The sequence below is a fragment of the Toxorhynchites rutilus genome, chromosome 2, assembly GCF_029784135.1.
Source record: "Toxorhynchites rutilus septentrionalis strain SRP chromosome 2, ASM2978413v1, whole genome shotgun sequence".
Lineage (NCBI taxonomy): Eukaryota > Metazoa > Arthropoda > Insecta > Diptera > Culicidae > Toxorhynchites > Toxorhynchites rutilus.
Window position 1 is genome coordinate 176,446,326 of NC_073745.1, and position 26,644 is coordinate 176,472,969.

Sequence of the window (26,644 nt, forward strand, 5' to 3'; positions counted from 1 at the left end):
AGCAAAAGTGCCAGTGCCATTGAATGTTCACGAATGGAATCGATCGATGATTCCAATTGGTGGGGGATATAATTTGCGCTGGATATTTTCAAAGAGGAATAGATTTCCGCACCGGAGATTCTGGTGAATCGCTGGTTCGCGATGAGGTCAGTGTGGAATCGTTAGCTATGGAAAAGGGTGTAATGAACACCTAGCAAACATTTAATTCCATAACTTTGCATATTGTAAGTCGCATATAAAGTAAGATCGAATCAAAATCATACATAATCGATCTATACGAAATCATAAATTTATATCATGCTGATGCAGTTTGTAAGTCACATAAAAATATAAACTGAATCAATCAATATAGTACTGCGAAAAATTGTATTATATGCTGTGGAAAATCGTTCATACGGATCGTAATTATCGCTATGTCACATCATATAAGGAATTTGATATATCAATATCCGTGATTTCGTATGAAAAGAGTCGACGTCTGGTGGTTATATGGTGATTAAGGGAGGTAAATTAATCTCTACCAGATCAGCAGGTCCGAAAGCAGCCTTAAATTGGTAAAATTTAAATGAAAATTTCAACCCGAATAATTGGACATTTTCGTCTCTAATTGGACTTTTTTTGGACATCGAGTTTAGGATCCAAATTATGGCCCCAGATTGAAAGTCGCCACCAGACATTGACACTGAACCTCTGTCATCGTGAATGTCCAATTACAGGTCACAATCGCCTCTAATGCGACACTGAGTCACGATATGTTGAATTACAGGGAACTCTCTGTATATACCAGTTAGCCATATAAAGTAAGTCCAATTAGAGGCGATTCACTGTAAATAAATAAAATGATTTAGAAATTTCATTTGATTTTTTTACATTTTTCATTTTTTTACCATACAACGTTCCGTCGCGGTTCCGTCAAATAATCTCTTGGACTTATTTCGCCGACGTCGAAGTTGCCGTTCCTGGGGTGTATGTGAATGAGACCATTTGATTTCCATGAGAAAATATTTGATGTTTCTTTCCTTTACGTTGTATTGACTGTGACGGTACGTTGCATGTTTAGCACACTTAAAACTGGCTTCGTGCCTTGTAATCTGATAGTGAATACACTATCCAGTTTAGGACTCAAATTATGGCCCCAAATTGAAAGTCGCCACCAGATGTCGACAATGTATCACTGTCATCGCGAATGTCCTATTAAAGGCCACAATCGCCTCTAATCCGACACTGAGTGGTGCCTCGGTATGTCGAATTAGAGGCAGCTTTCTATATATGCCAGTTAGACGCATCATATACCACACGAAATATAAGATAAATACGATAGTTGTACGGTGCTCCCGTGGCCGAGTGGTTAGCGTCATAACTAACATGCCGGGTGTTCGGGTTCGATTCCCGTTCTGGTCGGGGGAATTTTTCGTCAAAGAAATTTCCTCCGACTTGCACTGTGATCACGCGTATTCTAGAGCTTGCCACTCAGAATGCATTCAAGGCGTGTTATTTGGCATAGAAATCTCAACTAAGTACTAATAAAAATGACGCAAGTAATACTACGTTGAGACGGTGAAGTTCCTCTAGGAACGTTAGTGCCATTGAAGAAGAAGAAGAATAAGAAGAGAAGAACGATAGTTGTACGATGTAGTGTTTGCTGGGTGATGTTGTACGTAATATAGTTATACGATTTAGTGCTAGCTGGGATCCGCTGACGTTGGGATCCCACTTTATATACGACTTAGAATATTCAGGTTTACTGGGGGCGTTGTTGTTACGTAGACGTTTTGTTTCGTTACGAGATGTATGAATAGCATTTTATTGTTCCGCTTGTAGATATTTTTAAAAAGTCGCCTGGCCTCCCTGTTTACGGTTTTGTATACGCCCAGCAAATGTGACGTTTATGTTTAGCTTTATTTCACAAACCGATCAACAGGCAGAAATTTAGTGAAATTCTATCTAATATTTATTAATCATAACTTTGTGGCGATCTCCGTATATTGATAGTGTTTCTATAATACTGGCTAGTGCTGTGATAGTATTATATTCATATGACGGAAATGAAGCACGCTGTGAAAATTTATTTTTGAACTGAGTGAGCGGCTTCTTGGAATTTTGCGTGTGCAAAAATACGTAGAACACGTAAAACTAATAAATTTGTTTGTTTCAGTCGATGTTGGGCTGTGTAAATATATATTGCTTTGGAATGGCCTGAATGATTTTTAAGTTGAATAGTTCCTGGAATTAATGTGAGTATGTGCGTATATGGTGAAATATAAAATGTTAGAACGATAATATATTCATATAGAATAATGGGCAATAATAGCATTTCCACACATTCATTTTAAGTTGGGTTTCAATCCACACAATCAAGTAAAAACATTCTCTCCAAATACAGAAAAATAAGAATAGTTTACTTATAGTAAAATTTGAGTATCTATTGGATCGTTTCTTGGAATCTACCTATATGGAAGATAACCTGAAATTTTCTACGAAGGTGCCAATTAACCGCTTGATTGTACAAAGATTGATAAATATGGGACTGTAAAATTCTTATTATCGTTGCTTGTTGGAAAATATTTTCGAATGATTGCAACCCAATTTTCGTGTACTGTGAAGCACCAAGTATCCACGAGAGAATTATTCGCAAACGCGAATGCCACGAACCTCAATGAAACCAATTCCAATGCAAGCTTAAAAAGTAGGAAATTATAAATGATCCTATAATGCAAACGTTGAAAATCACTTTGAGGACTTATCGGAATTCATCGGAAAAATAGAAATGAAGCACAAATTTCTGCATTACACGAAAATTAATCAAGCAAATGAAACCAAATTTGGCGTGTGAAGGTTTTAGGGTGCAATAAATGTTTCTATGGTGGTTAGCCTATCCACCACCCTCTCTAAGGGAACACTCTGAAGGAAAAAGGGAAAATTCGGAAAATTAAATTCCCATATGTTCAACACACGATGAAACGCACTCCTATATCTTCTTCTATCTATACCTGTTCTCGAAGTCAGAACAAACACCGTTCTTCAGTTGCGTTACTAAGCAGCTACAAGCTATAATTTATTTTTAAGTATTTAGTCAACATAATAAAGGTAAGTATAATTAATCTCTTACATTATCGGTATTTTCTTCCGTTTTCAGATTTTCTCCGTCACTTCAACCAGAAGGGTTAATTCCAGAAAAACTACTACAGCAAGAGTTCATGTTAAGATATAAAATTACTATTAAATAATGCTTCTTAAATACCTGAATTCAATTAAATTGTCCACTTACTGCGTGGCAAATTTGAAGCGTACAGTATGTATTATAATGCAAATGAACACTTCCGAACGTGAACCGAATAACTAGTACAATGCTGAGGAGTGAAAATAACAAATGGCGTAGCTTTCTAGACCCGTTTCGCCCGACTCGCTCGCGATGGTTCAGGTTGCTTCACCATCTTTTCGCCGCGACAAGGGGTCTCGGCAACATTCCCCGACTCGTGAACCATTTCTGTATCCGGAGCGACGTTTTCCGGACTCCCTTCATTTCCTTGTACGTCCAAAACTGCAAGTTTCACTGCCGGCCATGCGAACACTCCCCTGGCAGTTTGCACAATAGCACGCCTCACTTGCCCAGATGTATCCGGAAAGGTATTCAATATTCGTCCTCGTTCCCAACGACTCCTCGTCTGCTCATCGATGATTATCACCAGATCTCCAGGTTCCAGCGGCTTAGTTGCTTTGAACCACTTCGTGCGTCTTGTTAGAGTCGGAAGATATTCGCGTACCCATCTACTCCAAAACTCGTCCCTGATGTGTTGTGCAAGTTTCCAGCTATCTTGTAACATGTTTCCGTTCACCTTATCAGTACTTGGTTGTTTGATTCAGGTCGACTCGTACAGGAGGAAGTGGTTCGGTGTGAGTGTCTCTGCCTCGGGTGCCTCCAAAGGAACGTACGTTAAAGGTCGCGAGTTGATAATAGCCTCAGCCTCCAACATGATAGTTTCCAATACCTAATCACTTGGACGTCGTGGACTATCCGATATCGCCTTCATTGCTGTCTTCACGGACTTCACCATACGCTCCCATGGTTCTCCCATGTGCGGAGCTGCCGGAACGTTGAAGTGCCACTGGGTATTCGCATTTGTAAAAGTGGCGGCGCAGTCCTCGATGATTTCCTGGATTTTCTTTTTCTCTTCAGACAACTGGCGATTGGCTCCGACGAAATTCGTACCGTTGTCCGAAAATACTTCCAATGGTGCGCCTCTTCTGGCCACAAATCTCCTGAATGCCATCACGCAGGCAGTCGACGACAGACTGTGGGCTAGCTCGAGATGGACAGCCCGTACCGTAAGACAAGTGAACAGACAGATCCACCTCTTCACTACACTGCGCCCGACTTGAACTTCGAACGGCCCCATGTAATCTACACCGACGTAGGTGAACGGTCGGATGAAGGGTGTTAGGCGCACTCTGGGCAGTGGTCCCATTTGCGGTGCCTTGGGGACTGTCTTCTTTATTTTGAAATGCTGACAGTTTCGGCCAACTTTCCGTACTAGCACTCGAAGCTTGGGTATGTAGAATTACTGCTGCAGTTCGTTGCAGACTGGTTCGCCATTAGCGTGTAGAAACCGTTGGTGAAAGGAATGTACCATAAGTAGGGTAATATGATGATCCCTAGGCATCACAACCGGATATTTCGTTGCATATGGAATGTTTGGTGCGTTTCCGATCCGGCTTCCGGCGAATAACTCCGAATTCATCCATGAACGGAACCAGTGAATACAATGAACTGCTTCTGTCAACGCTGCTGCCGTTACTCAGATCGTGAATTTCCTTTGTATACCTGTGATTGAGCCTGGCGCCATAGTGCCTGCTCGGCATTCGCGAAATCGTCCTGGCTTAATCCATGCTGCAAATTTTCCTCACGCAAAATTCCCTTGAAGGTTTTCACTGTCCGGTGAACATAGGCCATTGTTCGAATCAACCGATTCCAATTCGAGAATCGTTCAACTTTGATTACTTCTTCAGCCGTTCGGTGTACGGCCACCATGCGAAGTTCTTCACACGCCGCATTCACTTCAGATTCAATAATTGCTGTTGATTGCTTCGGCCACTGCTTCTTCGGGCCCCATAGAAACGGTGGGCCTTTGACCCAACAACTTTCTGGGTCAAACGATGATTCTGAATTCCACTTGGTGGCATCGTCAGCCACGTTGAGCTTAGAGGGAACGTAATGCCATCCGTCAACGTTGGTTAATGAAAGAATTTCACCCACACGGAATGAAACGAACTGGTGATATCGACGGCTATCCGATCGCAGCCACGCCAAGACTGTTGCTGAATCGGTCCATAGGAAGCGTCTCTTAAGTTTGAGAGTTAGTGCTGAACAAACGTTTTGCAGCAGACGTGCTCCCACCATGGCAGCCTGAAGCTCCAGACGAGGGATTGACAGCGGGGACACTTTCGTTTTTGCTGCGACAAATGAACACCAGGTTCCTCCATAGTACGATATCCTCAAATAGACTACACACGCGCAGGCGGCAACGCTTGCATCTGTGAACACGTGGATTTCGATTTCGTTAATCTCCTGCGGAAGGTAGTTTCCAAGAAAGCATCGAGGGACTTTCACTTCGTTCGTTTTCGTATAGAGCCATCCATCTGGCCCATAGATCATGTAACGGCTCCGCTATGGGTTCATCCCAATTAGTTCCAGTGCGCCATATCTCCTGCATCAATATTTTGCCTTGCACCACGAAATGCGCCACAAATCCCAGTGGATCGTACAACTTCATCACGGTTCGTAGGACTTGTCGCTTTGTTGGGACCACTCCACCATTGTTTGAGACGCTTTTCAACCCTGTCTGATCGAAAGTGAAGTGATCTGCTGTAGGGACCCACATCACACCTAAAACACGCTCGTACATAGAATCTTTCTCTAGGGTCATGGACTTGCTGCTCAATGACTCAGTTTCACCTAGAAGGTCGAGCACCTCATGCGAGTTGGAAAGAATTTTCCCGAATTCGAATCCTGCTGCTGCGTGAATTAACCGTACTTGCTGGACAAGCTGAACAGCTTCCTCGACCGAGTTGACGCTATCGAGAAAATCATCAACATAATGATTCTTAACTATTGCCTCTACTGCTCTGGGAAACAATTTCACGTAATCATAAGCATTTTTGACGTAGGACTACGTCTAACCGGAAGATATAGGGGGTGAAATGGAAATCTAGGCACTGAACAAGTAAGAAAAAATGCAAGATTTGGAACGCTTATAACTCGAGCATTTCTCAATAGATCGCAAAGGTTTTTGCATCAATTGATAGGAAATATATCTACGCATCTATCATAACGAATAACATTTCATTTTTCTTGAGATAAATAATTGAATAATTGTAAAATATCAAGCATTGTCCAAATCCACTATGTGCCCATTTTTGATTGGTCCATTTTGTGCTCCTCAAATCGTACCGACCAAAACGGGCAACCAGAGCAGCAGCGAAATAGAATGAAGCACGATTGGAAAGGAAAAAGAAAAAATATGAACGAAACATTGGTCGCAGTCTCACACATGCGTAATTCTCGAGCCAGCCAGTCAGCTTAAAAATCTCCGCTCCGCTGCCGTAACGATCCATTCTTTGTGTGAACACCGACTGGACAACATCGTTGCTGGACGAGCTGGACGGCGAGGGATCGAGTGCCTTTCTCAAGCACTTTTTTCGTGTGGACACCGACTGGACAACATCGTTGCTGGACGGGCTGGACGGCGAGGGATCGAGTGCCTTTCTCAAGGCAAGAGGGCGGAGGTGGTAGCGCTGGAGTAAAGTAGAGTAGAGTTTTCAAAGGGCCTTTCTCAAGGCCAGAGACGAATGAACTGCAAAAGTTTAAAGTCTCTATAATACAATACCTTCCTTCCTTCCTTCCGTAACGATCATTCTCATTCAAACCGTACACCACATCAGTTCGCATCCCACACATCAACAAACCAACCCAAGCAGCCATGTCTGGACATGGCAAAGGAGGAAAAGTGAAGGGAAAGGCAAAATCCCGCTCGAACCGTGTTGGTCTGGAGTTTCCCGCAAGGGTAGCTAGGCCGAGCCGGCGTTATATAGTTTCGGCCGCCGAAGTGATCGAGTTAGCTGGCAAAGCTGCTCGCGACGATAAGAAAACCCGCATTCGGAACAGAACACATTCGGTTCGGTGGAAATCAAGACCAAGACGGGTCTATGGTACTAGGTGAGGCGGTTTCGTCACTAAGTTGGTTAGGGGAGCGGTATATGAAAACAAAACGGAAGAAAGCAGAAGGGGAATTATTTGCTTGTAGCGTGAAAGAGACAGACTGATCACGAGCGAGCTTTGGCAATAGCGTATTGTGTTTTGTTTACAAACAAAACACAGTAGACTTCCAAGATGGCTGAAGAGCGGTTTTAGCAAGTTGGCCCACTTTAGGATATACTTCTAGGCGCCTTGATCAAGACAACAGGCAGTTGCAGCGAGTGGCGAGTGGCAAACGCAATCGCAAAACGGTAGCTGGTAGCAGAAGAAAAAAGTTTGTTCTTTATACAAACTGCTTTGGTGGCAAATCCAGAACAAGGCGGCATCGAGGGCGTTCGAAATGGTTTTTTTCAAAACCACGAGTACTAAGTTTTCTAAATTGGAACCATTCCATAAAACAAGGCGTTTTTCAGGGCCATTAAACCTTCCAAAAAAGAGTTTAGGAAATACAGTTCAATGCTTTCTAAAACAAATGGTCGAGATGGACGTACATGGGGATCAAAGACAATGTAAAGATGTATTCCATGTACGGGGCTAGGTGGTGAGCCTTCATAAAAAAAGAAGTTTTCAGAACCACCAACATGTTCAGAAAGAGTAAACAGCAAACTAACCCATTTTTCAGGTAGATAGGTAGGTATTCACGTAGGAGAAGAAAATAAAACAATATATTTAAAATATATATTTAACAAAAGCTGTCCCCTTTGTATAGTCCTACGTCACTCCGGTTATGTCCCCGACATTACCCACCCGTCTTTTTGTTCTTTACAAATTGTGCCGTGCATGGCGAACTGGTTGCCCCGAACATCGCGACATTTATGACGTAGACTTGGATGTCATCCTCCGAGCTGGTACGCCATAGGAAACACTGCGACCATTTATCTGCGTCCCGAATAAGAATCCTCAGGAACATTTCGCGGATGTCGGAACATACCGCAATCTTGCCTTCCCTGAAATGTAGCAAAACGAGAGACACGAGTAGATCTGGGCCCTTGAGTAGCATATCGTTGAATGAGACACCACCTGCCTTCGCTGCAGCATCCCACACCATCCGTATTTTGTTGAGTTTCTTGGGATTTATAATCACTCCTAACGGGAGATACCACACCCGCTGTGGATTAATCTTTTTCAAATCTTTCGGGGATACTTTACAGATATACTGCTTCTGTTCGTAGTTCTCCATTTGCTCGTTCACTCTTCTACGCAGTTCAGGATCTTTAGCCAGCCGTTTCTCTAAATCTTTCATTCTGCTGAGCGCCATTGGAAAGCTGTCCGGGAACTTCACAACATCTGTTCGGAAAAGCAAACCCGTCTCCATACGACTTCCCTTTCGTACAGTCGTGGCTTCCAGAATGCTTCGTGCTCGCTTATCTTCCTCCGCTTCAAGCTGTTTTGTTACTGCGGCATCCTCTACCGCGAAAAACTTTCTCATCGAATCGTGTAGATCGTTATTGGTCATTTCTTCGCAGGCATGAACGTGTAACTGTACGATGGATACTTCGTTACCGGAATTTCTCCCATATATGCACCAGCCTAGCCGGGTCTTAGTTGCGACCGGTTCACTGTTACCACCTTCACGAGTTTTTAAACTAGTAAGCAGCTGAACGTGTTCTAGACCAACAATTATGCCTGGTTTGGCATCTGCGTAATTGGCTACGGGAAGACCCTGAAGATGCAGGTACGCTTTTGCCAACTCTGCGTAATCTACCGTCTGGCTTGGAAGTCCCAATTCACGCACGGTTCGAACTTTGCTCAGCTGGAACAATTCCTTTTTACCAGAACCAGATATCTTCACACTCAATCGCTTGGAAGTCTTCTCGTGTCTGCTAATCTTTCTGGTCCAACTCAGGAACAGGTTGTCTGGTTCACCTTCAATGCCTAATTGTGATGCGATCCCCTCTTCGAGCAACGTTGATGACGATCCATCGTCCAGGAACACGAAGGTTTCAACTTGCTTCCCATTTCCGTACAGCGTCACAGGCAGGTATCGAAACAGCGAAAACGATTTCGTGTGGTGATGATTATTGTGAACGGTCTCCCTAGATTTGGAGTAATCGAACGCGTCATTTCGGATATTGTGCAACAGCATATGATGACGAATGCGACATCCATCCACTCCGCACTCTTTCTTAGAACGACACGGCCATTCACGATGAGGTATCAAGCACAATCGACACAAATTCTTCTGTCGCATTGCCTTCCAACGGCCTCCAATGTCCAACGACTTGAAGCTAGAACAGTTGCGTATCTGATGCCCATCGTCGTCGCAATAGGAACACGCTTTCGACGAAGATTCTTCGACTGAAGTTGCACTTCGTTTGTTTGAAATAGTTGACGATTCATTAGCGTGAGTGAACAGCTTCTCCTTCTGCTTAGTTTTCTCCACCCTAAGCTGCCTTTGATTGATGTGCTCCAAGTCTACACCGATACACAACTCAGAAGCCAAATTCACTAGCCCCGACATGAAACTATTGAACGTCGTCAGGTTGACGTGAGAGAACCCTTGCTTGAAATTCCCCCACTGCATCTTCAGCGAGGTGGGTAACTTATCGACCAACTCCTGGATTAGCATCCGATTCGACAAGTGAGCTTGTTGATCGGCCAAGACGATATGATCAACGAGATTTTGAATTACCAATCCATAAGCGATGATGGTATTTAAATTGTCTGATTTCGGAGGCGGAGCGTTTCTAACCTTCTTCAAAAGCGAACTGATGAGTATCTCCGGTCTTCCATAGAGCTTATGTAGCGTTTCAATCACGTACGGAACTGCTGCGGGTAGAAGCAGACGACTTCTCACTGATGCCAGTGCTGATCCTCCCAAACATCGTTGTAGCCGGGCCAGATTCTCAGCATCCGAATATCCGCAAACCTCCGACGTATTTTTGAACGAACTGTAGAAAATTGGCCACTCCTCGGGATCTCCGTTGAACTTTGGTAATTCCCGTGGCATGACCTGCCGCGCTGCCAACTGAGCACTAGTTGGTCCGATCGAATGGGTTGAAGAGTTGATCCTAATCCCACCGACTGGTATCGGTGGTGGTGCTACTGATGTTGCTGGAAACGCAACTGGTGTTTCAGCAGCGATTGATGTTGAATACCCGAATAGAGCGCCGCTAGAGACAGTCGGAAACTGGAACGAACCAGACGTAAATGGAACAAGAACATTCCCTGGAACTGCAGCTACTTGATTGGATGTTGCTGAATTCTGCAAACACGCCGACGGACTAACACTGGTTTGAGCCAAATGCTGTTGTGGATTTCTATAGATACTACTCGATTCGTATGGGATTGCCGGAATCATCATAGGTGCACTGGATGTTATCGTGTTCGTTCCGGGATACGAGTAAACCGGTGCAGTGCCCGGATAAATAGAAGGATTTAGATTTACTGTCAATGGCAAATTCGAAATCGTTGACACGATTGGCATACTCGAGACTACTGACGAAGAGATCATCGGGGCTGTGCCAACTGACGTGACTAATCTTTCACCAACTGTTGTTACAACTGCCACAGGAATCGCAGAATTTGTTAGTACTTCTTGATTCAACACAGGTTGACTGAACGTTCCTTCGCTTGAAGAAACCGTGATCGATGATGGCACCAGAATCCCCGGGTTCGCCTGACTGACGACTGAGACCGACTGGATAGCCTTCACTCCCGCCATCGGATGCTTCGATTGTTCTTTTCCCTCCACTTGAGCATTCTTGGTGAGCCATTTCTCCATCTGTTCACGCTTACTTTTCACGCTAACTTCGCTTTTCCTGCTCGACGAATCCTTTCCATCTTCAGCCTGCATCAACAACTGGTATCTTTGCCACAGGTACTCTTCTTCCTCTTCAATCCGCTTCTTCCTCAGATTTCGTTGCTCCTCGAGAAGTTGTAGACTGAGCTGCAGTTTATGAGACTTTTGGCTGCTCTTGCTAACAGACGATTCGTTGAATGATGCATCAGACTTCGATGCACCATCACAATTCTCCAAGCAATCATTACACTTGAAACTCCTATCTGGTTCTGCAATCGACTCGCTTACACCCGCGCACTGGAAGTGTTCCCATCGCTCGCACAAATCGCAACACACCATATTATCTTCACTATCAGCTCGACTACATTTGTAGCAATTTCTTGCATTGCTCGCGGGGGTGTTATTCTTCCCGGATTTGTTCGGCATAATAGAATCAAAATGATTACCCTAATGGGTTAATCAACACACTAATAAATTTAATAACTACTGTAATGACTGGCAGCTCTCGACCGGCTCAAGTAATGGATAAACTGGGCCCCGACTTTATTTTCTGCGACCTCTGTCGCCTCGGTGCTATCGTTTAAATCCGGTGTGGCTCGGTTTGCGTCTTCAACTGTAGGTTGATTTATTCCTCTTCTTGGCAGGCAACGGACGGGCAAGATATCATCCAACTCAGGACGATAATCTTGTAGAATGTTCTCGAAGTCAGAACAAACACCGTTCTTCAGTTGCGTTACTAAGCAGCTACAAGCAATAATTTATTTTTAAGTATTTAGTGAACATAATAAAGGTAAGTATAATTAATCTCTTACATTATCGGTATTTTCTTCCGTTTTCAGATTTTCTCCGTCACTTTTCAACCAGAAGGGTTAATTCCAGAAAAACTACTACAGCAAGAGTTCATGTTAAGATATAAAATTACTATTAAATAATGCTTCTTAAATATCTGAATTCAATTAAATTGTCCACTTACTGTGTTGCAAATTTGAAGCGTACAGTATGTATTATAATGCAAATGAACACTTCCGAACGTGAACCGAATAACTAGTACAATGCTGAGGAGTGAAAATAACAAATGGCGTAGCTATGGTTATGGAAGTTTCTAGATCCGTTTCGCCCGACTCGCTCGCGATGGTTCAGGTTGCTTCACCATCTTTTCGCCGCGACGAGGGGTCTCGGCAACAATACCAATAAAAAAGTATCGTCGAATGTGTTGATAAGATCAGAACTCGAGGAAGGAATTTAACCATTAAGGGCTGTCTTTATTCTATCATATTTTCTGTGTAAAACATTTATTCCAGGTAACGGAGAAACATGTTATTTGCAAGTGGTTGAAAAATCTTGAATGAGAATTGTGTCTGAAAAAAATCTGATATTATAATGATGAGTTTTGTTAGAAATACTAGGAATTTTCAGTCAATCAACAGTTCTGCGATTAGACCCATGAACATGCTCATAGTAGGAAACCGTGAATGTTTGAAGGTATTGATAACAAAAAACAAATTTAGGGACGAAGTTTGCCGGGTCAGCTAGTCTTTTCCCACGTCATCACAGGAGAACGGCTGATCAGATTTACGTCGTCGATATATTTTGTGAGTTTGTCTTCACCCAATTGAGAATGATAGGGTACTTCGGAAAATATTTGGGATTATTGGAAAAATTCGAAAAAATTGACTATACATATCTTCATTTAACAAGGATATTTAAATTAAAAAAGAAAAAATCGAAAATAAGAGGTACGCATATGTATGTTTCGCTGTGAAAATCATCATTTAGATGAATTTGACAGTTCTGAACGAAAACATTCAAACTCTCTTGAAGAATATTCGTTATTTTTACCAACCAAAATATTCTCTAGAAATACATTATATGGCAGAACAACGTTTGTCGGGTCAGCTAGTTATTTATAAGACTGGCCATTTGAACTTTATTGTTGTGTCCAAGAACAAAACATTCAAAAAACTTAAATTCCAGTGTTTCATATCTATAGAACCGGATTGAAAAACTCTCACTCCTTCACAAAGTTAACGTCAATTTCACATGAATTACAATAAGTTTCTACTTCGTATATCATTTTTAGTTCTCAATCAGTTCAAATAACCCATTCGGGGTGGTTTCGACCAAGCTGCACCATGTTGTAGTGTATATCTCGTTCTACGCAGAGGATACTGTTCGTTTAAGCTCTTCAAATAACTCATACTGCTTGCAAACTGCATATACTATTCGTGCGATCATTCCTCATAAGTTCTTGATAGGGCTTTGATCTGGTAAAAATGCTGACCAGCCCAGAATCTGAAGCCCCTATTCATTAAACCATGCCATGACTTTCCGGATTTTATGAATTGATAATTTGGTATCAATTCATAAAATCCGGAAAGTCATGGCCCAATTATAACGGTGTTTTCCATGCAAAACAGAAGTAAATGATTCTGAAGTACTTCATTGTACTTCTGACTGTGCATTCGTGACGATCAAAAGCCATCTGAACCAGGCCTTTTAAAAAATATTTTCTTCAAACCAGCAAACTGCCGCCTGCGAAGTTACGAGTTGAAAAATTACATGAAAAATTTGGACCTGCAGCATTGGAGATGGGATTTTTATGGTTCGAAGAGAATTTTCTCAAAAAGGCCTGGTTTAGATAGTTCGCCATGAACACGAATGAACTGTCAGAAGTGCAACGAAGACTTCAGAACCATTTACTTCTGTTTTTGCATCAAGAACACCGTGATAATTGGGTGATTTGGTGTCAATTCATAAAATACGGAAAGTCATGGCATAGTTCAATGAATAGAGGCTTCAGATTCTGGACTGGTCAGCTTGTTTACCAGATCAAAATCATTTCAAAAACTTATGAGGAGTAATCGTATGAATAGTAGATGCAGGAAACAAGCACTATGAGAGATTTGGAGAGATTAAACGAGCAGTATCCTCTACGTAGAACGAGATACACACTATTTAGTACACTATGTATGTATAAAACATGGCGCAGTTTGGTCGAAACCACCCCGAATGTGTTATTTGAACTGATTGAGAACTAAAAATGACCTACGAAGTAGAAACTTTTTGTAATTCATGTGAAATTGACGTTAACTGTTTGAAGGAGTGAGAGTTTTTCCATCCGGTTCTATAGATATAAAACACTGGAATTTAAGTTTTTTGAATGTTTCGCGCCTGGACACATCAATAAACTTCAAATGGCCAATCTTATAAATGAAGATAGTTATTATGTCCTGCACTATATACTTAAATTCAACTGACTTCTTACATATCTGTGGAAACTCAGAAAAAATGAGTGGTTCTATAGTTGTGAAACGCAGCGTATAAGGCATTGTTGAGACTACAATAAAATCGTGGGGCATATGATAAAACAACTAACTGTAAATAATAAAAATCCAACGTGCCCCACGATTTTATTTTAGTCTCATCAATACCTTAGATTAATGAAGAAGGGGAGTGATTACTACTAAGTGGTTACCCATATTATGCCGGATATCCGGCTATACGGTCTAGAAAACAATCAGGTATCCGGCCAAACTTCTATCCTTTTTATCCCCTTTTTCCTTTACTCAAAGCTGAATATGTTTGTCTACGAAAATTATCTTAAGGCAGTATACTAATCTAGAAATTTAAAGAAAATAATTTTTTTTTATTTCTGTAGTTTAGTCATTCAAGAATATACCCTAGAAAGGACTTATTGAAAATCCTATTATTTACCGAGTTAGAGCCATTTTAGCGAAGCGATATCTAACCTGGTAGGGCCACAACAATGAACTTCAAACGCGTTTTTCTCAAAACTAGGTTTTTTGAACTGGCGTACACGATCACCCTTATCATAGTTTTCGAACGAATAGGATACGTACGCAAATCCCATCCTTGTTTTCGTACGAGTCATTCGTCGTATTTTCAATTTACAGTCGTACTAGATCAAGTTATTGGTGTACTACATTATCGACATCGTTGACAGTCAGGAGGTGTTTACGTTTACAATGTTAAATGCAAATTCTCAGGAAAAACCAACAGACCGGTATTTTGCGCCGAATGCTGATGAAAAACAACGTTGAGAATGCAACTGATCCACCACAAATGCAACAACAGCAACGATCAACCCAACAGCCGCGCTATCCATCCCAACGTAAGCTTCAGTTCCATACCCAATTCATAATGCAGAACGCTTTACTCCTTAAAAAACTGCAGGATCAACGCAAGACGCATGGTGATCAGAACAGTCGAATTGCTGCCGCTGTGATTAACAACGGTGAACCAAATGCAGCTGTGCAGCAATTCATACAAACATGCAGCGAAGTCTTTTGGTTCTTAGTCAAACTACTAACCGACCGGTGATATATTTCTACACATTTCTCGGCAAAGCCGACTGCAGGAGCAACTACCTTCCGTCACGCACAAATTTTGTCAACAGAAATGTGGTGGTCCATGAGCGCTAGAACATCTTAGGAAGCATCGAATTTCACAGATCAATTATTACATGTTACGAGAGAACCGGATTCTTACAATGCATTTACCAGTACAGAAATGGTTATCTCTTGCAACATTCAAATTTAATGTTGTTTTGCACTATATATTACCGTTATTTATATGATCACATTTTTATATGTTTGTGGATTTTCTTTTTCTTTTATTACCTTTTATAATAACGTGCTTCGTTTATCATTGTCATATTTTTTATGCAAGCGGAATTTTAGATACAAATTCTCACTGTCAGATTTATATTTTGAAAAATTGCATCGATTGATTTGTCGATAGGTTTTCTCATCAAGTATATTAGTATGAGACGATTGTTTATAAATTATAGGAACGAATGTTCATTCTTTTCGCTTTGTTATTTTTTGAGATTGCAATTGGTAAATATTTTTCGGAAAAGCCTTTGTTTACCCTCACCACCAGCAAGCGTTAGCATCTCGTATATTGGCTAAAAACTGGCTCAACTATTCTCATATGAAACTTTTACCCCTAGCTTCGCGTTCGAGGTCTCGAGGAGAAATCGACAAGTGGTTTCGATGGGCACGCTACCCTACGGAAGTCGGCATTCTCGTCGGAAAATTCCTCCAGAAGTTGGACGGTACCCGGAACAGATTTGCTCACGTCGATTTTTCGATGGTATGCTTGATCCTAGGAAGATCCGAACGATAGTGGCGGCACCTATTCGCCCAAATGGTCGCCCACTCCAATGCACACAGGCTTCAGAGGGAAACCACCACCAGCTTCAGTTGCACCAACAGCAGCAACAGGTACAGCTGGTCATTCTAATGTGGTTCCTCTGTTGTCATCTGCAGATGGAAATGGTCTTTCAGGTCTGCTCAGTGATGAAAACCACGGTGGTGGTGTCATAATAGATTCGCTTGAGGCGGAGCTCAAGAAAGGCATCACACTGCAGGATCAGCTCGAGCGAAAGAAACTGTCGAATAAGAATGAGTAATATGATCACATTCGGAAGAGTCAACTAACCTATTCATTCATTCGCAGGGTCGATAATGGCAAGTCCGATAAAAAGATGCGAACGCTAGGAAATATCCAACATGATTAATGAGTTGATTCATTAATAAACTTTTTTAGAAAAGTGTTTAATTTCTCGTTTCTACGACCGCTTCCTTCTTAATTCCATCCACGTCGATCCGCAACCCTAATGCATCGTACATTTATTCCCGAATTAAATCCAGAAAACTTTCTACAAGGTCTCCATGAATAAATCCCTCGCAACGTTCCGTTCTCATTTCGGTGTGGAAACTAAGCTAATACGAATAATCAATTCTGCCAACAGATTTGTTTATGTCAGTCAAACTTTCTTGTAACTTTCGAAGAAATTCATAGTTCATAATCAGGTGGTATTCGTGTGACCAGATCAATTGCACCGCTGATTATGCCAAATAGCACACAGCCCGTTGTCGGCGTCGTTCGCTCACCGATGTTGTGCATCACGAGCGAACTGTGGCGGAATATATTCATCATATCACTGAGATGGGATTAAGCTACCTCTGGTATTTGCTGTCGTTCGTCATCCGTTGTTGCGCCCCTTCAAATAAATACAAAAATTGTTCATATGATAAACCGAGCTACGGAAATCGTACTTACCCATCTTTTAGGCAAACAAATACATTGTTGCTGTTATCCGCCCCGAGGAAGGCACCGTCATCTAATATTTTTACTGCTGTCATTCAATTTGGTTTATAGTCGCGAGCGGTCTCCTCAAAACAACTTTCCGTTAGATACCCAAAGCAGCAGCGTGATAGATCGCATCAAATCACCCACCAGCTTACCCCAAATTTTACAATATAATGCCAACACATTATTGAAATGGCAACATTCAAGTCGCAAATCCTTATCATCAGTCCATTCATGCGATCGTACTTGAGGCTAGCAATACTCGGCCGTTGAACTCAACGAGGGAATAGCACGCACCCTTGATGTCCTTCTCGCTAACTTCTCGCTAGTGATAGATGATAATCCTTCTTACTTTGGGTTCTAGTTCCTCTGGATTGACCAATGCTGTGCCGACAATGTAAAAGTATTCGAATCGTTACACAACTACACCGAAATCAGTGACATAGTCTACTCCGTTTACATGAATTGAGGTGCATGTAGCACCTCGAACGTATTCTGCTCGTTGAATTTGAATTTCAGCTTCTTAGCCGAACTTGGCTGGCTCCTGGATTAAGCAGACCCATGTTGTTTGAGGAAGTTACATTTGTCGTCAGAGTTGGCGTGCTCTATCTGGAAGGAGTCAGTCCACTCGAGTCCTGAAGATCCATTCGCACCGTTATAACACCGAAACGACGTACCGACTCACCCATTGGTACCGTTCGAATGTGCAACTTTTGAACCTCATCAATTATACCAAAAATAACCGAATTTTTGATTGCAAGAGCCTGATCGGCATTTAGTGAGCACATATGATTTACTTCTTCGAGAAAACCAACTTGTTGTTAGAACTGTAAATATCGGTTAGGCAATCAGAACAGGCGAACACGTTTGTTGTCGAAAGTGACCGGAAAATTTTTCCAACATGTCTGCTTTAATTGCGATGTAATGTCGTAGGCAGTTGCACACAAGCTGGCATGAATTTCACGCGAATACGCCAATGCGCTTATCATCCGGCGGATTTCATTCACATACTATCGATTTGTTATCACATTAGATCAATCGTGCTGTCATTGGAGTAACACGATAAATTTGCCTATAATCGACATTCGCACAACAAAATGTCTGTAGGAAATTGGGAACGTCGGTTTTTTTTCTGTTTCTTCCTCCAATAAAGACTGTACACAATGCTCCTAGTGATCCCCGATAATCGTTCGATTAATCGAATACTTCCTACAGAAATCGATTATTAATCGAACGAATACTGCACAACTAATAATCGAAGCGAACGAATAATTTACGTCGATTAATCGATCCAAACCCAGAGCAAAAAAACCGTATGGCCGCTGCAGTTTTATCCTGAAAATCTATCATTATCTTGGACGCTCTCCTAAACTCCTAAAAGAAGCTCAATGCCGTCGATTCGAAATGAGCTTCGTTTATGAGTTTAGGGAAGCGTAAAAGATAATAATTGATTTTCAGGCGGAAAGAAAACTTTTTTTTTGATACCAGATGGCTTTCTAACAAATGGTCTAACTAATTATTTCTCTCAGAGTGACGATTAATCGATTAATCGATTATTTGGAGCGATTAATCGTATCGAATAACAAACTGCTGAAAAGTAATCGATTAGTGGATGAACGAATAATTTCAAAAATCGGGGATCACTAAATGCTCCTAATCGAAAACAAAAGTGTAAAAATAAAAAACATCTGTCATCGATGTCGATAATGTAGTTTGCTCAAGTAAATCTAGTACACAGAAATACGGCCGTAAATGAGGATAGCTTTTTCTATGACGACGTATCGTATCCGACGAATGAATATACGGATACGGCCGTAAATGAGAATAAGGGTGGATATCTCAAGTTCTTATTTATTTACTATGACTCTACATCCCATTTTTTGTTCTTTATTATAGAGACTTTCAGCCGTAGGCTAGTTTGTTTCTCTTAACTCTCCATCCCATTAAGATTAGATCTGATTCACTACTTTTCTCCAATAAACCCGATCCATGGCTGCAGTTCTCCAACTCCCGGCATCACCGATTCTCCACCTGGTCCAACCACCTCGCTCGCTGGGCTCCTCTCCTTCTTGATCCTACCGGATTCGATGCGAACCACATCTTTTCAGGGCTGCTGTCCGGCAATCTTGCTGCCCATCGCACTTGTCCAGCCTTGGCGACTTTCTGGATGTTAGGTTCGCCGTAGAGTTGTGCCAGTTCGTGGTTCATTCTCCTTCTCCATACTCCGTTTTCCCGTACACCACCGTATATTGTTCTGAGCACTCGGCGTTCGAAAATACTAAGCGCTTGTTAGTTCACTTCAAGCATCGTCCATGATTCGTGCCCATAGAGAACAACCGGCCGAATTAGGAATTTCTACATTGGACACTTCGTACGGGGTCGGATTTTGTTGGACCCCAAGGATTTGCGGGGCCCATAGTAGGCACGACTTCCATTGACTATGCGTCTTCGAATTTCACGGCTGTTGTTGTTGTCAGTTGTTATCAACGAGCCAAGGTAGACAAATTCCTCTACCATCTCGAGCTCGCTAGCATTTATTTAGTCTTAGACGCATTGATCCCAAATACAATCAATCCTGCTTCGTGTTTCAGTCGGGTAAACAAGTTGGCTACCGTCGCATGTGTTCTTTCGATTATGTCCACGTTGATAAACTGACTAGACTTGTTGAAAATCGTGTCCCGCATGTTGAAGCCCGCTCTCCGCATAACACCTTCCAGCGCCACGTTGAAGATCAGACTGGAGAGTCCCGGCTGCACCGCATCTTTTTTCTTCCAATTTTCCCATTTTTTTATGCCGTAACAACACTCCTTGAAGTGGGTTGTATATTGTGTACAACTTTGAGCTCAATAGGTTCCGTACTTTTCGAGTTTTTGACGCGTACACAAACGAACATAACATTTTTATATATAGAGAGATAGAGATAGATGAGGGAAATCGATAAATTTTAAATCACTTCGAAACTCAATTTCAGTTCACGATTTTTTCAAACACGTGGAAAAAAGATGTTTCCATCGCATAGAACACATATTCCTTTGCTGAATAGTCGATTTTCATTAGAAGCTCAATTTCAGAAACGCACTCTGGTCATATATAGAATCTTTTTTCTTCCAATTTTCCAATTTTTTATGCCGTAACAACACTCCTTGAAATAGGTTGAATATTGTGTCCAACTTTGAGCTCAATTGGTTCCGTATATTTCGAGTTTTTGACGCGTACACAAACGAACAGAACATTTTTATATATATGGAGATGAAATAAAAAATTGAATAACACATTGGATTAAAAATCAACAACAATACACAATTTGACTGTGAGTTTATTACATATTCTAAATTTCGAATAATTTGCTGAAATAATTCCATTGTATGTTTTTTTTGTTTCAGGTCAAAATGCTTGGAGAGCGAATCCCATTTTTTCTGATATTGTTGATCTCCGCGTACTCAGTGGTAGGATTAGGATGTAAGTAAAATGTGTTTTATTCCCTTGAAGATTTAATAATGCAAATTTAATAATTCCCTTGAAGATTTAATAATTTCCCGCAGTAGCATGTATTTTTTATTATTTCACGAAAGTGATTTTCATTATATGAAGTTTGTTATATCTCTAGAACGTTTAGTCTCAGAATGAAACGCTTTATATAGTTTTTCATGTAGAATTTCATGCAGATTTCATTTCCCGTTTTTCGAAATAAAGTAAGTGATTTTGAATACGTCCTAATAAAAATCAGACGTAGTTAAAATTGGTCATATGGACATAATGGACAAGGTTTAAACCTTTCTGGTTTCATTCATATAACACCTTAGAGACGAATGAACTCTCAGAGTTTAAAGTCTCTCTAATTCAATACCTTCCTTCCTTCCTTCATATAACACGTCGGTGTTTGCTATACCATTGAGTCCTAGTAACAGTTTATCATCTACGTGATAATTTTTCATTTTGTTTTCTAGGTATTAATTGTTCTGCATACGTTTGAACAAAGTATTTCATTTTAGTTATCTACAAGAGGAAGGGTTTACAATGTCATTGAAAAAAATAATTTCAATTCTTTTTAACCTTATGGAATATATCCTCACCCATATTAACCCTTATAAACAGTACTGGAAACATTCCTGGAACTGATTATATCTAAATACCATATACCTCGGTTGTTCCTCACAGATTTTAACCCTCTGACCAGCACTGAACGTACAACTAATTCTAGTTCCTAGAAATAATAACACTATTTCTAGAAATCCTGCTAGGAAAAAGCGTGCTAGAAATACAATGTTTAAAAACATTATCAAAGAGAGTAATTAAATCCCATCGCTGCTTCACTTTTGTGAAGCACTATCACTGCGCAAAATCAAGAAAGGAAAGAAACGGATTGGAATCATCAGCAAAGTACTATAGAACTGTTAATCACAAAATTCTTCGAGTGGCGACAGCTTAAACCTTGTCAGTTCAGTTACGTAGCGCCTTCATCATGTTGGGCAAAATGTGATGTTGTATGACCAAATGACATGGGATCTGTGACAGGTTGTGTGTGTTTCGGATTCTAGGGCGGTTATACAACTACAGCATCATTAACGTGCACTCTGCCCGAAGGAAGACTCGAAGGATGCTTTCCATACGAAACTGGAAGTTGTTTACGACAGCTGTTTGTGTAGACCCACAAACATTTAATCGTATAACTAGCGAAAAATGTGTTGATGCCAAATGTCTTAGAATTGCATGAAACGTCGACATTTACTGTTATCTCGAAAAAAAATCGTCAAAAATCGACTTTTCCGATAAAAACCACCGAGGGCCAGAAACTTATTTTTGGACAAAAATTGTTTCTAGACAAAAGCAAATCTCGACGTTTCATGCAATTCTAAGACATTTGGCATCAACATTTTTTTTTGAAAACTCTCTCTTGGGTGACCGCTTCGAAAATTCGAAAATTGAAATCTCGAAAAAAATTTAGACTACTTTTTGGAAAGGGCCGAATTTTTTTTTCAATGTTTTACTCCAAAACTACAATACCTATAAAATTATGATCAAAGAATGAAATGTAGGAAATTGTTCAAACTTTCAAGTAAAAAATACATAAACAAAATTAAACTGAAAAAAAATGTTTTAAAGATTGAAATTATTTTTTCTCAAGAACATATTTTTTCAAATTCTCAGAAAAATTAACAACAGTAACTGTGCCCTTCTTCCAATGTATGGGAGATTTGTTGATAGCTGTGTAGAATATTCAAATATTAATGTTTTTAAGAAAAAACAAATTTTATTTTTCAAAAGGATTTTGTTTAATGATTTTTTTAAATGAGTTTGCTATTTTTAATGAAACCTTGAACAATTTCCTATATTTCATTGTCTGACCAAAATTATGTAGTTCTTATAGTTTTTGAGTTGAAATTTTAAGTTTGGCCTTTTCGGAAAAAAAACATAAAAACATAAACAAAAAGACCTTAAAAACTTAAATTTTAGTCAGAGAATGAAATATAGGAAATAATTTATTCTTTCATTAAAAAATACCAAAAAAATTATAAAAATTACACTGAAAAAAAATTGTTTTAAAAATTGAAATTCATTTTTCTCAAAAATATATTTGTATTTGGATACGTCCAACATTTATTTTTCGTTATCACATCCACGTTTTCTTACTAAGGGCACGCTCATGGGTCAAATCGCAGAACTGTTCATTGATTGATCTTCTAATCTATCTTTTAAAAATATTTTTAACTAGAAAATTTCAGTACTTCTACCAAAACTCGACATTATAATATCAGATCATTTTCAGACACAATTTTCGTGCAAAATTTTTCATCCACTTGCAAATACACTTGGCGTCGGAAAGAAAATTCCGATTTTCCAAATTTCCTTTACTCCTTTACTCCTTGGAAGATTTTCGAGGACCAAAAAAATCAAAACTTTGAGCGCTTTGAGGCACTCCTGAATCATGTCCGAATGAGCTGAAATTTTGCACAGATAATTTCAATAAACAAATTGTACATGGTCGGTTTTTGAAATTCGATGATAATTTTTTTTTCCATACATCCATTGCCACCATAATATAGATAGATGGTGAAGTAAGGTGCAGTGCTACGTGATTCAAGAAATCAAATAACCTGAAGTAAAAATTCTCATTCACAGTTTACCAATTTAATGTTGCTTTCGGACCTGGTGATCTGATTGAGATTAATTTGCCTACCTAAATCAACATATCACACCCTGACATTTTCAAATAGTAAAAAACAGGAAGTGGGTTATATCTATGGTATAACCGGAAGGGTGACGTAGGACTATCGTTGATTTAGAGATCATTTGTTTGAAGTTGAATCTGAATTCATTCTGAATGAATGAATATTTGGAGAACTTCGAAAACGAGAGCGTTACGTTGGAGGCACAAGGTTTTATGCATCCAATGTCCTCACGAAAAATGAATGCGTCTCACCACCAGAATATCGCTTAAGTATGCTTTTGTGCGTGATTGAATCGAGAGAAGGCGTGGTTTACGATGGCAATTTGGAAGGCAAACTAGAGGGGAATGAACTCTCTGAGCTCGGAACTTTCGGCGACTGAGCAATAATCGATTGCGGGCGCATACAATATTGGATACGGAAATATCCTACTGATGGAGAAGAATAATCTTCAGAAGCTATCCTGTTAATTGCGATTGATTGAAAAATCACAAAACCAAATGTATTTGGTCACAGTGTTATATGGATACAAAACATTAAAAGAAACTCTTTCACATGAATGCATTTTTAAATTCCCAGAGGAACTGGCAGATTATTTTCAGTAACGATTAGATATTTCCACATTTTCCTCGATACTGGAAGCTCACCAGTGGTTTATGCTAACTCGATAACCACCTGTTAATAGCACTTGATTGAAACATATTTGGTTACAGTGTTAAATGGATAGAAAACGTTCAAATAAACTCTTTCACATGAATGTATTTTTAAATTCCCAGAGGAACTGGCAGATTATTTCCCGGATCTTTCTCGATGCTGAATTGCATCCGAATGGAAATAATTCCGCGCGTGTATGTGTGTGTGTGTAGCGGCTGCTTCGAGATCTTCCCGGGGAACCGTTTGTGGCATCACTCTCCTCCTGATGGATTCCCTTCTGGCCTAAGGTGCACAAACAGGCTCTTGGTGACACCGTTCATCCGCGCTTTCATGATAAATGAAGAGCTTCACCACAACAGCGACAACATGCACCAATCGCTGTTCAATTTGAACTGAGTGGATTTCCGAGCGGCGCTCGCTTATATACCGATTGGTGATTTCAATAGCCTGTTTTGAAAGCAAATTTAAAACTATTGAAACAAGTTTTTGGATCAGAAAGTAACAAGTATAGAACGCGTAGACATTTTATCTTTCGAATGAAGTGTTTATCATACCATTTCGTTCAGTTGTTTAGGAGCTATTAACACTCAAAATCTCGGTCTCCGGCGTAACGCTTTCGTTTTCGAAACTTTGATTTTACACCCCGGTATAGAAATGAATGACGTAGTCCTACGTCAAAATGTCAAAGTAAAATTGGGAAATTTGCATACATGAGTCTTCAGTTGGAAAGTATTTTACAGCTGAATTCGCTTGTTGCCAGCCCAATACTTATGTGGCGTGACACCACCTGTGTTTTTGCGGTTTCCGACATTTGGACATTATATTGTATTGACATTTCAAAACTTTATTTTATGATTTGTAAACAAGACCTGGATTCATGTGTATTCAGTTTTTCAAAAAACTCGCAGAAACTTGGCAAAAATCGGCATGTGTCGATTGCGAAAAAACAGTCCTCACATAGCGTTGTCACGTCACACAATCAATAGGTTGTATTAAACAAGAATTTCACCGTATTGTAGCAATGTATATACTATTTTTCATGTTTTTCATTACGCTGAATACTTCTCACTCTCTTCTGAGATCTCCCCTTCCCCTTCCAAATGTCCATCCTATAGAAGAAGGTGGTCCAAATCAGACAGGTTATTTTTACTAGTACTTAGTTGAGATTTCTATGCCGGATAGCACGCCTTGAATGTATTTTGAGTGGCAAGCTCTAGAATACGCGTGAGCACAGTGCAAGACGGAGGACATTTCTTTGACGAAATTCCCCTTTCCAGAACGGGAATCAAACTCAAACCCCCGGCATGTTAGGTTTGATCGCATCAAAAACAGAGAAGAAATATTTTTGACCTGTATGGAAAATGAGTTCTATGTTCTTTAAATTGCAAAACATTACAAAACAAGGCATTTTTAATTGCTTGTGGTATGTTTATCAAAATAAGCGATATAAATTGAATCTACCTGTTACTTGTAGTCCACGGTATGCTATGTTTGGGAAAAGTCGGGGTGGTCCTAAACCGAGCCCCAGTTTTTACAACGTGATTGTTGACCACGTTCACTCTGGCGCTTGCCACCCATGACTCGCACAAGCCTGGCTCATCGAGTGGCGGTCACTACTGGGGGAACATATTTGATTTTGCTATCAGAAACTTTATATAAACACTTTGTATGCATCCGTGTGCATGTTCGCTTACCTGTGAAAGGGCGTTTGTGTTTGCGCGTTGAAGATGACTTTTACGTTGACGTTGACTTTGACCGTTGACGTTTGCATGTGCATTTGTATGTGCATTTTCTTTGCCTAAATCCACACGCGTCGCTCTAAAGCTAAGTTCTTTCTACTCAAACATTATCTCCCTCTCGTTTGAATCCTCTTTACTCACTATCAAACTTTATTCTCCAACACTACTATTCACGATCGTATTGTGGGATTCCTTGCCATTTCCAGTCTTTCAGATCCGTTTTTAACGAATCGGAAGTCACCATCCTCGATTACCAAATGGCATCGGAATACGATATTCGACGTTCGCTGATAATGATAATGGTAACCCAATGCCCATATCGTATGAGCCTTCCATCTTTTTTGCCATTCAATACTATTATCAACATACCGGATATCGAACTAACATTGTATCCTATATTCTGGAATCTATGTTCATTTATTGTTGACAAAACATAGAAGAAAGTTCATTTGTATGATTCGAAACGGAACTGAAATCAAATAAATTAATCATCAATGTTAGACAATCCGAAAACGCAAAAAGACAGGTGTTGTCACTCCAAAAATGTATTTGATTGACAACAAGCCAACCTATAAAACAATAAAATATTCTCCAACTGATGATTCTTGTGGGAAATTTTCTCAATTTCACTATGACATCGTGTAATTTTGTGTAATTTATACATGAAAACGCAAAAAAAGTACAAACACTCGAGTCAAAATATTGTCACGCTCTAATGGACCGTATACTGTTCGTGATGTGACAACAACTTCTTGAGACAGTTGATACTCCTATATTTGTGGGCCCTAATTGCTTTCTAAGAGAAACCCAAGTATAAAAATGTTTGAACTGATACCTATGAATCTATGTCGAGCTCGAAATGTGCTTCATCGCTGAAGAAAATTTGATGCGAAAATTCAGCATTTAGCTGCTGTTGTCATTCTGTGTGTTCTTTGTGCAATTTGGTTGGTTCAGGTCAATCACGGAGAGCAAC

General features: G+C 40.3%; 1 protein-coding gene across 2 annotated transcripts in view; it reads left to right on the forward strand.

The window, feature by feature from the left end:
- The first annotated feature begins 1,882 nt into the window (after positions 1-1,882).
- LOC129771215 (cytokine receptor-like) overlaps positions 1,883-26,644 on the forward strand; it is a 75,197-nt gene continuing 50,435 nt past the window's right edge. The window contains exons 1-3 of one of the 2 annotated variants that reach the window (XM_055774638.1): positions 1,883-2,080; positions 2,156-2,234; positions 20,495-20,570. In XM_055774638.1, the coding sequence (XP_055630613.1) occupies positions 20,501-20,570 (70 nt within the window). In that variant the 5' untranslated portion in view covers positions 1,883-2,080; positions 2,156-2,234; positions 20,495-20,500. Of the gene's footprint in view, positions 2,243-20,494; positions 20,571-26,644 lie in introns of both variants that reach the window. The other variant, XM_055774639.1, reaches the window with a different exon arrangement.